Source organism: Schistocerca nitens, chromosome 1 (assembly GCF_023898315.1).
Source record: "Schistocerca nitens isolate TAMUIC-IGC-003100 chromosome 1, iqSchNite1.1, whole genome shotgun sequence".
NCBI lineage: Eukaryota > Metazoa > Arthropoda > Insecta > Orthoptera > Acrididae > Schistocerca > Schistocerca nitens.
In genome coordinates this window covers 1,191,930,964-1,191,943,993 of record NC_064614.1, presented here as the reverse complement: position 1 = coordinate 1,191,943,993, position 13,030 = coordinate 1,191,930,964, and the positions used below count along the sequence as shown (strand labels likewise).

The following is a 13,030-nucleotide window of genomic DNA, read 5'->3' as shown; positions in this document are numbered from 1 at the left end:
AGGTTAGTTAGGTTTAGGTAGTTCTAAGTTCTAGGGGACTGATGACCACAGATGTTAAGTCCCATAGTGCTCAGAACCATTTGAACCATTTTTTTGTATCCAGTTGTGTTGGTTCCTAGGTTTGTTGCTTGGTAATAACAGAACATGAGGTGTCGAATAACTTCATCTGACCATCTCATCCTCTGTCTTTGTTTTCCTTCTAGGGTGGTTGCAGAAGGCATATCCTGCAAAACACCTCTATTTGGATTTAAATCATTTTCCAGTTGGCTAGCAGTGTTGTTACCATTGTGGGCGGGCATAGGGTTCAAGCGTAGTCCCCGACCATGACGGCGCTTGTCCGAGCCTTCTTTAGTTCTGTCCTGAACCAAGTCATCACACTATAAGGGGGGTTAGCCCTATTAGTGGTTTGTTCTTTTCGTCGCCTTTTACGACTGGCAGAACATACCGGAGGCCTATTCTTTTCCCGAGCCTTATTATTAAGTAGTAAATGTAATGTACGCCTGGCCACTATGAACGATAGTCACTTCTAAAATGAAAGTCTGAACCATGACCTGAACGTCTATCGGTCCATAAAGGAAACAAAGCACGCTTAGGTCTTCCTAAGTATTTCTTACGTCAGGAAGCTCGCTGTCCAGAGATAGCCAATGACCTTGCCCCACGAACAACATGTGGAGTTAAAAAAATGTTATCTACAAGCTCAGAATGAAAGCAAAGAAAACCGAGCCAATTTTGTATTTAAAATAACTGCCTGGTATATTTCGCAGTAGATAAGTCGTGATTATGTAAGCTCACCAGAAGAAAAAAAAGTATTAGTCACGCACTAAAAAGAGCACACGGCTTGCTTTGGAGCGTGTGACTGAAGAACTGGAACAAAGCGATTATGTTTTCATCCACTGCTCATCTAAGTCATGACAGTAACGTGGTGCCTATGTAACAGTGGGGTTTATGGAATCAGTGCAGTAAGATGGGTCGATGTTTGCACGTCCCAATCACAACATGGTGAATTAAAATCCCCGATTTAGCGTGTGTGTGTGTGTGTGTGTGTGTGTGTGTGTGTGTGTGTGTGTGTTGAACGTGGATGTTCACCACGTCTGCAAGGAATGAGCTACCACATGCACCCATGCAGAAGGTGTGGGAACAGCGGCCGTAAAGAGATCGAACCGTCAGGGACCAGAGACGAATGTCGTGCCCTGTCTATGATAATCGGTTTCGAACCCGATAGGAATTGCTATCAGTGACCGCAAAGCCATCTCAAGAAACTCTGAGCAAACTTTGCAATGGGAACCGCACGCCATGTACATTTTGGGTCTCGTTGCTTTGCTCAGAAACGGACGTACAGCCGCACGTCTCGTGTGGATTCAACAACACAGGAACTGCACAGTAAGTAGCAAGAAGTGTGTAGTGTGCTCCGACGGGCCGCAATTTTGCCTCCTTCTCAAATGATACACTGAGTAGGAGGTTTAGTTATAGTCGGAAGTGTTTTTGTGACTTTTCAGGATTTTTCTCGTAGTATGACTTAGTCCACATATTCTGCTTGCAGTGAATACGAATCAGGATGCTTCTTCGACATTTCCACTGAACAAATGTTGCCCTTTCGTCTACTACTTCACGATTACGATTCCCGTCTTCCAACATGACGACAGTCGTGTTCACAGGACGCCAAGCTTGTGCACATGGTTTGACGAACACTGGGGCTCCCAGTTCCATTCAGACGGCTCCGTTAAATCATCAGACGCTAATCCCACAGAAAAACGGCTGGGACTATATGTGACACCAAGAGAACCGTAGCAATGAACATCCCCGCAATTACGTTGGTGTGCAGCATATAGTAAGTGGAAGAATTATCGCATAATCAGCTGAACAACTCGTTCATCCAGGTTGCTGAGAAGAATAATTTACAGAAGAATGGAAAAGAAAACTGGGTTTCTGTTAGATGACGATCAGTTTGTCTTTAGGAAAGATAAAGGCACCAAAGAGGCTATTCTGAGGTTGTGGTTGATAATGGAAGCAAGACTAAAGAAAAATCGACACACATTCATAGGATTTGTCGACCTGGAAGATACGTTCGACAATGTAAAATGGTGCAAGATGTTAGAAATTCTGAGAAAAATAGAGGTAAGCTTGAAAGGAGACTACTGGGGTACACTTGTATGAGGTACCCGAATATGATGATAATACTAACGTAAACTGAAGCCAAACTACTATATTATATTTATTTTATTTATTTATGCATTTATTTTACCTGGCAAGATTAGGGCCTTCAGGCCCTCTCTTACACCTAACCAGGCATACTCAGATTCAACAAATTTCAGTTTCTACAGAACATTAAGGACATATTACATGTTATACAGTATTAATGTTAAGAAAAAAATAGAGATTATAAACGTAGTACAATGATAATTATAACAATCAAAAATTAATTATAACAATCAAGAATAATAATAATAGTAATAATAATAATAATAATGACTATGTATATGAAAGTAAACATATTTTTCTTTTATGAATGTCAGTCCTATTGCTAGTTGGGAATTTTCTCGTTATATTCTTGCAGCTTGTGAGTTATTCTCATCAAGCAGAGACATAAGACGATAGAATGGGGTGAAAGAGATATAGAAGAGGTAGATAGGTTAGAGGAAGAGAAATAGAATGGTAAAATTCGAAGCTATGATGGAGAGGAGAAAGAAAGAGATGAGAGGGGCCCAACAATGGTGGCTATACCGTCCCTAGTATGTAAGTCTTGAGTTCACTCTTGAATGTTGAGTGGTTCCGGATAAGACGCAGATCACAGGGGAGCGCGTTCCATAGTCGTATGGCTGAGATGGAGAATGACATGGAGAAAGATTTTGTGTTATGTAAAGGTACAGCCAAGATGCTAGACGTATCCGATCTGGTATTGCGGTTGTGGAATGATGATAGGTGTTTAATGTGAGAAGATAAGTATTGGGGGCACCAGTGGCTAAGAAATCGATGAAGTAAGCACATCGTGTGGAGATCGCGTGCCTTATGTGGGCGTACCCAACCTAGCTGGGAGTATGAAGGACTGATATGATCATACAACCGTATATTGCATACGTATCTAACGCAAGCGTTCATCACTAGCTCGAGGCGTCTCGATGTATGTCTCTGATGGGCTTTATAAAGCGGATCGCTGACTGTGCACGACCGCAGGGCCAAAGATACTGCTTCTGGTCTGAGATTGTAGTGTTGGATTAGCTGTCTGTGGGCGAAAGAGGATGGAGTAGGCAGCTTTTGTGGTGTGCTCTGTGAAGCCACCAAGTGTTAAATTATAATGTAGGAATTAGGAGTACATGTCTTATCGGAAATAGAAACGTGGAAGCAGACGTCTTCTCGCATGCAAGGTAAAGATATTAAATATTTATGACTTCCGTTTTGCCAGGGCGTTAGTGTAGACGAGTTGGCTGACAATTGTCGATTGTTGAGTATCCCCAAAATGTACGTAAACAGTTTTGATGTAAAGACTGGTTAGATATTTCCCTTTTGCAATGTTTCTAATCTTTGTTAACACAGGTATAGGTAATTTGATGATTTTTTTATTTATGCTTTTTAGTGGGGTTAGATAATTCTTGCTGTATAAATCTCATTCTTGTGACTCAGTTACTAAAAATGTTATTTTTATGCGTAATGTAATTTCAATAGTCAGATGTTTTGAAAAAGTCAGTGTTAGTAATTCACCCCAGTCAGTACTGCCCCCTGCCCAGGTCATATGCTTTTCAAAGACCTTGAATATTTCTTAAATGTTTTCATTTATCAGCCAAAAGAATTTCGCGTACATTTCAAAGTGTTACGGCCAGTGTTGCACACAGCTGAGCCTGTAGGTAGTACATTTCATTCTTCTTCGTGCAAGACCAGAATATATCGCGATCCACCGTTGCTGCTTTAGAGGTAACACAATTTTATTTATTTGTTATGTGGACAGGGACCAAAGTTATCAGTTTGGAACAGGACCACAAGATTCAGTGCCTAAGGGGCTGATTGTATTTTGCAGTGACTGGTATTGGGAGTTGCATTGCCCAATCAGTTCGTATAAAGTTTTTGCTAACAAGTACATCACTTGCAGTTACAACACGCTACTCGGCAACTACAGTTTTGTATGCAATCCTCAGTCACGTGTTCATTTAATACATATGTAAAGAATTTTACACTTTCATTCGAAGTATTACGATGCAGATAATTATTTAAAGAACGTTACACTATCATTCAACGTAATCTAAAGCATTTTTTTTACAGAAAGTTACAAGCTATAGAAAGAGACGGGTAATATTACAATATGAATGAGCGTAAGACCAAGAACGAAGTGTTCGAACAAAGAAGGGTGTAAGGGATGTAGTCTTTCGCCCCTACTGTTCAATCTGTACATCAAAGAAGCAATGATGGAAATAAAATAAAGGCACAAGAGTGGAATTAAAATTTAAGGTGAAAGGATATCTGTGATATGATTCAATGATAACATTGCTATCATCAGTGAAAGTGAAGAAGAATTACAATGATCTGCTAAATGGAATGAACAGCCTAAGGAGCACAGAGTATGGACTGACAGGAAATCGAAGAAAGACGAAGGGGATTGATGGTCACGCAGTAGATGAAGTTAAGGAATACTGCTACCTAGGCAGCAAAATAGCCCATGACAGAGCATGGAAGACATAAAAAGCATGCTAGCACTGGCAAAAAGGGCGTTCCAGACTTGGAGAAGTCTACTAGTATCAAACATAGGCCTTAATTTGAGGGAGAAAATTCTGAGAATGTATGTTTGGAGCATAGCAGCGTATGGTAGTGAAACACAGACTGTGGGAAAATCGGAACAGAAGCATTAGAGATGAGGTGCTACAGAAGAATGTTGAGGAGGAGGGACAGGATGATAGGACGTGTGTTAAGAGATTAGGTATAGACGTCTACGGTACCAGAGGGAGCTGTAAAGGATAAAAACTGCACGGGAAGAAAGATATTGGAATATACCCAGCAACGAATTGAGGACGTAGATTGCAAATGCTATTCGGAGATGACGAGGTTGGCACAGGAGAAGAGGAGAGGAGAAGAAAGGAGAGAAATTCGTGGCGGGCCGCATCAAACCAGTGAGAAGACTTAATGACAAAAAAAAAGGGCTTATAAGCATCAATGAGTGACTTCAGCTAAATGTGTCTTGAAGAAACTCGTGTACTGCCTTCCTCGCCCAACTAAGGTCATCAAGGAACAAGTCGGTATTAGGGTTATTTGTGGTGACTAAAATCTTATCTGGTGAATTTCTAAAGCGCCTGAAATAGCCCTTCTGCGGAAATTATGCAGACTTGTAAAAGCTTTTCTTCTGAAATCATAAATCCTTCCATGCCACATCATGCTCATAACAGGGTCTGGTTGTTACAGTCAGTAGATTTACACATCTCCCTTACGATTTCCATCGTTCTGCCGAATGACAGCGAAACTGCTTGGATGACCTCACATCGGACATGTTACGAGCCACCACCACCTCACGTATCCTGTTCCGTGGAGATCGGCCAGGGCTCTGCGTCACGCGCTGACCGTCGACTACTGGCGTACTGATGATTGACATCAATTGCTGCGCTTCTTTGAAACTGAGAGAGCGGACGAGCAGCAGCTCTGTGAGTCACGGATCAGCTGACCCCGGCGCCTTCTCCCGCGGTCATCCTATCGGGGTTTGCAGCCAACTTCTGCAGCGCCGTCCCTGCTTCCTCTATTCTCAGCGTTTGCTCCGCCGGAGGAACAGTGCGACGGAATACTGATTTTGACGTCATCGGCTGTCCAGTTCATAGAACTTCACGCAGATCGCGCAAGCTTGCGGGACAGGGATAGTGACCCAAACTAGATAGAATCCTAGCGACACATTAACCTCAGTTGGTCTAATACCGTGAGTGCGGTGTTAAGGCAGTTTTCCACTCTCTTTTAGGTACATCTTGGGCTGGTGTCCTATCTCCGTCTCATGACGCTATATACGCTATGCCATACACGTAAAAAGGAGGTCCAGCTGATATAGGGTGATTCTTACAGAGAAGGCAACAACAACGAGACACTTTCTACAATGCTATTTATTTAAAAAGCGCCGTTACTGGTTTCGAACAAAAGATTCATCTTCAAACGTGTAGTTCACGTTGAGAGAGATTTTAAATTACCTTTCACTAATGTAAAATGTATCTTAACCTGATTTAGTGAAAGTTAAGCTTAGTGAAAGATGAATCATGTTAAGACACATTTTACATTAGTGACAGCTAACTTTTAAAATGTCTCTTAACGTGAACTAGCTGTCTGAAGATAAACCTTTTGGTTCGAAACCGGTAACGACGCTGTTTAAATACGTAAATAGCAAAGTTTCACAGAAATTCGAAATATAGCGCTCGTACTTCAATGCGAGATGCTTTTAATAATTTCCAAAACGAGATTCTGTCTCGAAATCTGGCAGAAAACCCAAATACATAAAGCACACCAGTGGCAATACGCAATCAATACCTTCACTGCGCGATGACAACGGTGAAGTCACTGATGACAGTGCCACTAAAGCAGAGTTATTAAACACGGTTTTCCGAAACTCCTTCACCAAAGAAGACGAAGTAAATATTCCTGAATTCCTATCACGAACAACTGCCAAGATGAGAAACATAGAAGTAGATATCCTCGGTGTAGCAAAGCAGCTTAAATCACTTAATAAAGGCAAGGCCTTCGGTCCAGATTGTATACCAGTCAGGTTCCTCTCAGCGTATGCTGATGCAATAGCTCCATATTTAGCAATTACACTCCCGGAAATTGAAATAAGAACACCGTGAATTCATTGTCCCAGGAAGGGGAAACTTTATTGACACATTCCTGGGGTCAGATACATCACATGATCACACTGACAGAACCACAGGCACATAGACACAGGCAACAGAGCATGCACAATGTCGGCACTAGTACAGTGTATATCCACCTTTCGCAGCAATGCAGGCTGCTATTCTCCCATGGAGACGATCGTAGAGATGCTGGATGTAGTCCTGTGGAACGGCTTGCCATGCCATTTCCACCTGGCGCCTCAGTTGGACCAGCGTTCGTGCTGGACGTGCAGACCGCGTGAGACGACGCTTCATCCAGTCCCAAACATGCTCAACGGGGGACAGATCCGGAGATCTTGCTGGCCAGGGTAGTTGACTTACACCTTCTAGAGCACGTTGGGTGGCACGGGATACATGCGGACGTGCATTGTCCTGTTGGAACAGCAAGTTCCCTTGCCGGTCTAGGAATGGTAGAACGATGGGTTCGATGACGGTTTGGATGTACCGTGCACTATTCAGTGTCCCCTCGACGATCACCGGTGGTGTACGGCCAGTGTAGGAGATCGCTCCCCACACCATGATGCCGGGTGTTGGCCCTGTGTGCCTCGGTCGTATGCAGTCCTGATTGTGGCGCTCACCTGCACGGCGCCAAACACGCATACGACCATCATTGGCACCAAGGCAGAAGCGACTCTCATCGCTGAAGACGACACGTCTCCATTCGTCCCTCCATTCACGCCTGTCGCGACACCACTGGAGGCGGGCTGCACGATGTTGGGGCGTGAGCGGAAGACGGCCTAACGGTGTGCGGGACCGTAGCCCAGCTTCATGGAGACGGTTGCGAATGGTCCTCGCCGATACCCCAGGAGCAACAGTGTCCCTAATTTGCTGGGAAGTGGCGGTGCGGTCCCCTACGGCACTGCGTAGGATCCTACGGTCTTGGCGTGCATCCGTGCGTCGCTGCGGTCCGGTCCCAGGTCGACGGGTACGTGCACCTTCCGCCGACCACTGGCGACAACATCGATGTACTGTGGAGACCTCACGCCCCACGTATTGAGCAATTCGGCGGTACGTCCACCCGACCTCCCGCATGCCCACTATACGCCCTCGCTCAAAGTCCGTCAACTGCACATACGGTTCACGTCCACGCTGTCGCGGCATGCTACCAGTGTTAAAGACTGCGATGGAGCTCCGTATGCCACGGCAAACTGGCTGACACTGACGGCGGCGGTGCACAAATGCTGCGCAGCTAGCGCCATTCGACGGCCAACACCGCGGTTCCTGGTGTGTCCGCTGTGCCGTGCGTGTGATCATTGCTTGTACAGCCCTCTCGCAGTGTCCGGAGCAAGTATGGTGGGTCTGACACACCGGTGTCAATGTGTTCTTTTTTCCATTTCCAGGAGTGTATGTACAACCGCTCGCTCACAGGAAGTTCCGTACCTAAGCACTGGAAAATTGCTCAAATCACACCAATATCGAAAAAGGGAAGTAGGAGTAATCCGCTGAATTACATGCCTACATCACTAACGTCGATTTGCAGCAGGGTTTTGGAAAATGTACTGTATTCGAACATTATGAAGTACCTCGAAGAAAACGATTTATTGACACATAGCCAGCCCCGATTCAGAAAATATCGTTCTTGTGAAACACAACTAACTCTTTATACTCATGAAGTAATAAGTGCTATCGACAGGGGATGTCAAATTGATTCCATATTTTTACATTTCCAGAAGGCTTTCGACACCATTCCTCACATGCGTCTTCTAACCAAACTGCGTGCCTACGGAGTATCGCCTCAGTTGTGCGGCTGGATTCGTGATTTCCTGTCAGGAAGATCCCAGTTCGTAGTAATAGACGGAAAGTCATCGAATAAAACAGAAGTAATATCCGGCGTTCCCCAAGGAAGTGTTATAGGCCCTCTAATGTTCCTGATCTATATTAACGACATAGGAGACAATGTGAGTAGCCGTCTTAGATTGTTTGCAGATGATACTACCATTTACCGTCTTGTAAAGTCATCAGATGATCAAAACGAATTGCAAAATGATGTAGATAAGATAGCTGTATGATGGGTAAGTGGCAGTTGAACCTGAATAATGAAAAGTGTGAAGTTATTCGCATGAATACTGAAAGAAATCAGCTAAATTTCGATTAAGCGATAAGTCATACAAATCTGAAGGCTGTAAATTCAACTAAATACTTAGAGATTACAATTATAAATAACCTAAATGGGAACGATCACATAGATAATATTGTGGGTAGAGCAAACCAAAGACTGCGATTCATTGGCAGAACATTTAGAAGGTGCAACAGGTCTACTAAAGATACTGCTTGCACCACGCTTGTCTGCCCTATTATAAAGCATTGCTGTGCGGTGTGGGATCCGCATCAGGTGGGACTGACGGATGACATCGAAAAAGTACAAAGAAGGGCAGCTCCTTTTGTGTTATCGCGAAATAGGGGAGATAGTGTCACAGACATGATACGTGAATTGGAGTGGCAATCGTTAAAACAAAGGCGTTTTTCTTTGCGACGGGATCTTCTTATGAAATTTCAATTACCAGTTTTCTCCTCCGATTGCGAAAACATTCTGTTGGCACCCACCTACATAGGGAGAAATGATCATCACGATAAAATGAGAGAAATCAGGGCGGGCACAGAAAAATTTAAGTGCTCGTTTTTCCCGCGTTTCGTTCGAGAGTGGAACGGTAGAGAGAGAGCTTGAAGGTGGTTCATTGAACCCCCCCACCAGGCACTTTATTGTGAACAGCAGAGTAACCATATGGTTGGTGACGTAGATGTAGATCGTAAAAAGTGGCTGGTTGCTATTCTTTTCTCTGTACGAGTCAACCTATAGCTTTTGCACAGCCACGGGCTAAGAATGTCAGTTTTCGACAAAATAGGACAAGTCTAACTGAATTGCCTGTCCTTCCAAAGCGAAATTACGAAACTGCATTTTAACTCGCTCGCAGCTTTTTTTGTCCCACTAACTTGTCCACCGGCAGTTGACCCGCCATAGCTGCCGGGCTTAAAGCTCCGGCAGCGCCAATGTCATGGACAGTGGGATCGCGCTGCAAAGCGGCCTATCGGCTGTCGCCATATCGCCGCGCGCCGCCGCCGCCGTATCCGACGCCGCGTTTTGTTTGGTGGAGGACAATGGGGAGCTTACACTGCCGGCGCGCGGCCTCGCCGATTGACTTGCGCCGGGGGATAAGGCCAAGACAATGGCGGCTACTACAAACGGCTTACCATTTCTGCATTAGGCTCCCGTTTGGACAGCAGTCCTGGGGACTATACGTGGCCGCGGCGATTTGACAAATAGAGAGCGGACTTTGCTGATGACTACCACTTGCAGTGACTACTGCAATCCGCAGGCAAAGGCGGCCCCGTATCAGCGACAGTACGCATCCGAAACCCTGAACAGAATACTGTGCAGCAGCTTGAGGGGTGTGTGTGTGTGTGTGTGTGTGTGTGTGTGTGTGTGTGTGTGTGTGTGTGTAACACGGTAAAGTGATTTCATTCGGAAGTACACTTGAAGATTCGATCTAGATTAATTTACGTATCCGCTCAAACAGTACTGTTATCGGCGTTTTTACAGAATATGAGAGAGTGCATTTACTGTGTCATATAGACTAAGCACGATCGTACACAGTGTCTTTGCAGATATATTATCTCATCAAAAGTATCCGGACACGCCCATGTAATACGTAATCGACCACTAGGCATTGCGAGAAACGGACACGCCGATATAAAAGAAGGTGGGGAGTATGGTGTGGTCACGAGAGAAGCAATAGCAGCAGAATGGGTCAAGAGAGATCAGTGACTCCTAATGCGGATTAGTCATTGAATGTCACCTGAGCAACGAATCCATCAGGGATATTTCAACATCTGTAAAGGTCCCAACTCGACTGTTAGTGATGTCACTGTAGCGGAAAAGTAAAGAGCCAACCACAGCTAAATCAAGACCAGGTAGACCTCATGACTGAAGGGCACCGATCGTAGAGCATTGGAGACAGTGGCTGAAAAAAAAAATCGCATGAACTCAGCAAAAGGAATGAATACTGAGTTCGAAACTGCTACCAACCGTCCAGCTACCACAACAGCTTCCTGTCGGGAGTTAAGAAAAACGGAATATATTGTTCTCACATTTTTGTTAATGCTGAGGTAGTGTAAAAAGTGGATGACTGGAAACGAGTGATTTGGAGTAATGAATCACGCTAGACGCTGTGGCAATCCGATGGAAGGATTTGCATTTGGTGGATGCCTGGAGAACGTTACCTGCCATCGTGAATGGTGCCAAGATTGGTTGGTTGATTTGAGGGTTAGGTTGTTGTGGGGGAGGAGACTAGACAGCGAGGTCATCGGTCTCATCGGATTAGGGAAGGACGGGGAAGGAAGTCGGCCGTGCCCGTTCAAAGGAACCATCCCGGCATTGGCATGAAGCGATTTAGGGAAATCGCGGAAAACCTAAATCAGGATGGCCGGACGCGGGTTCAACCGTCGTCCTCCCGAATGCGAGTCCGTGTGCTAACCGCTTTCACCTCGCTCGGTTTATGGCGCCAAGACTAGTACTGTGGAGGTTATTATTATTATTATTATTATTATTATTATTATTATTATTATTATTATTTGAGTGGGGTGTGATCATCTTATTACGCTTGAGAAAACGCGACATCCGGAAGGATATGAACAGATTTTTCGAGTACTGAGCACAGTATAGGAACAGTTCTGAGAAGATGGTTGACTGTATCAGCGTGACAATAACACCCAGTAATAAAGCAGTATTAATAAAGCAATATCTGTGAGGTAATGGTTTGTTGACAATAATGTTCCTGAAGCGGACTGGCCAGCCCAGCCCAGCCCAGTGTCCTGACCCGAACCTAATGGAAAGCCTTTGGGATGCTTGTAACAAAGAACGACAAAACCGTGCATATCCAATTACAAGAGCAGTGAAGCACTTCACATCGTATTTACGAATACTACTAAGAAGCTATATAAAATGGCACGATCACGTAACGTCAGTATTAGAGGAGGCGGAAGTTAAAAGTCGTTGCAAGGGTTCTGGGATAATGGAATGTACCTGCGAAGGAAATCTCATACAAGACGATGGTGCGACCATTTCTATTGTTCCAGCGTTTGGAGGCCCTATGGAGCAGGCATGACTACACGCTTGAGAAAACGCAACACACGGAAGGATATGAACAGATATTACAGCACCGAGTACTGTGCACAGTATAGGAACAGTTTTGAGACGACGGTTGATTGTATCAGCGACGCGTTACTAGGTCGTAGCAGATGGATACAGCTTGTACGTAACATAAACGCACGGGGAATTTGTATGGAAATTCTTCATAAAATACGACGAAGTTCTCGCGAAACCCTGTTGGGCAAATTCAGAAAACATATATTCGAGTAATACTGCGCTACATCCTGTTGCCATGGTACCTCGCGTAGTTTCACGAGACTATGATAGGAGATTAGTGTGCATATAGATTCATATAGTCAACCTTCCTTAGCTCAATACGTGAATGGAATAAGGCACAAAACTGTTGATACTGGGATAAAGTACTCCACGCCATGCCCTACGCTATGTGTTGCGGAATATGGATGCAGATTTGCAAGCAAAGCTGACATCTGCTAGGAAATAAAAGAGCTTCTGGTTATCCGTAAACAGGCCTTATTTGGTACCGTGTTTGCCTTTGTCATTGCGTTAGGGACCCAATATAGAGTCCGTATAGATATCACATGAATAGTACAGGTTGCATGTCGTGGCCTCGCTGAAGGTGCCACTCGCATCAGTTTATTTCGCGGTACTATGTAACATCTACACCTGAACACATACAGTACCAAATGAAAGCACACGGGGTCAGCTCTGTTGCTGCGGCTACATCCGAGACTTTGTGTGACCGGATCTTTAGTGCTGACTGCGGACACTCACCCCTGGGGACGCTCCTTCTTGCGCCGCTGCAGCTCCGCCATGTAGGCGGACATGCGCTCGTTGGAGGTGAGGAGGTTCTTGGCGGCCTCCAGGGTCTGCGTCTGGTGTCGACACGCGGCCAGCAGCTTCGTCGTCCCCTCACGCATCTTTATCTCCAGGTCGATCTTCTGCTCCAGATCGAACTCCTGGAAATCAAGAAAACCAAAGGGTTCAATCGACAGTTCAGTCTCTCAGAGGCCAATATATACAGGGTGTTAAAAAAAGGTACGGCCAAACTTTCAGGAAACATTCCTCACACACAAATAAAGAAAAG

General features: G+C 44.8%; 1 protein-coding gene across 2 annotated transcripts in view; it reads right to left on the bottom strand.

The window, feature by feature from the left end:
• Positions 1–13,030, bottom strand: part of LOC126200863 (rhotekin-like) — a 501,233-nt gene that overhangs the window by 95,456 nt on the left and 392,747 nt on the right. For both annotated transcript variants that reach the window (XM_049936743.1, XM_049936741.1), the window contains exon 2: positions 12,718–12,902. In XM_049936743.1, the coding sequence (XP_049792700.1) occupies positions 12,718–12,902 (185 nt within the window). The remainder of the gene's footprint in view (positions 1–12,717; positions 12,903–13,030) is intronic.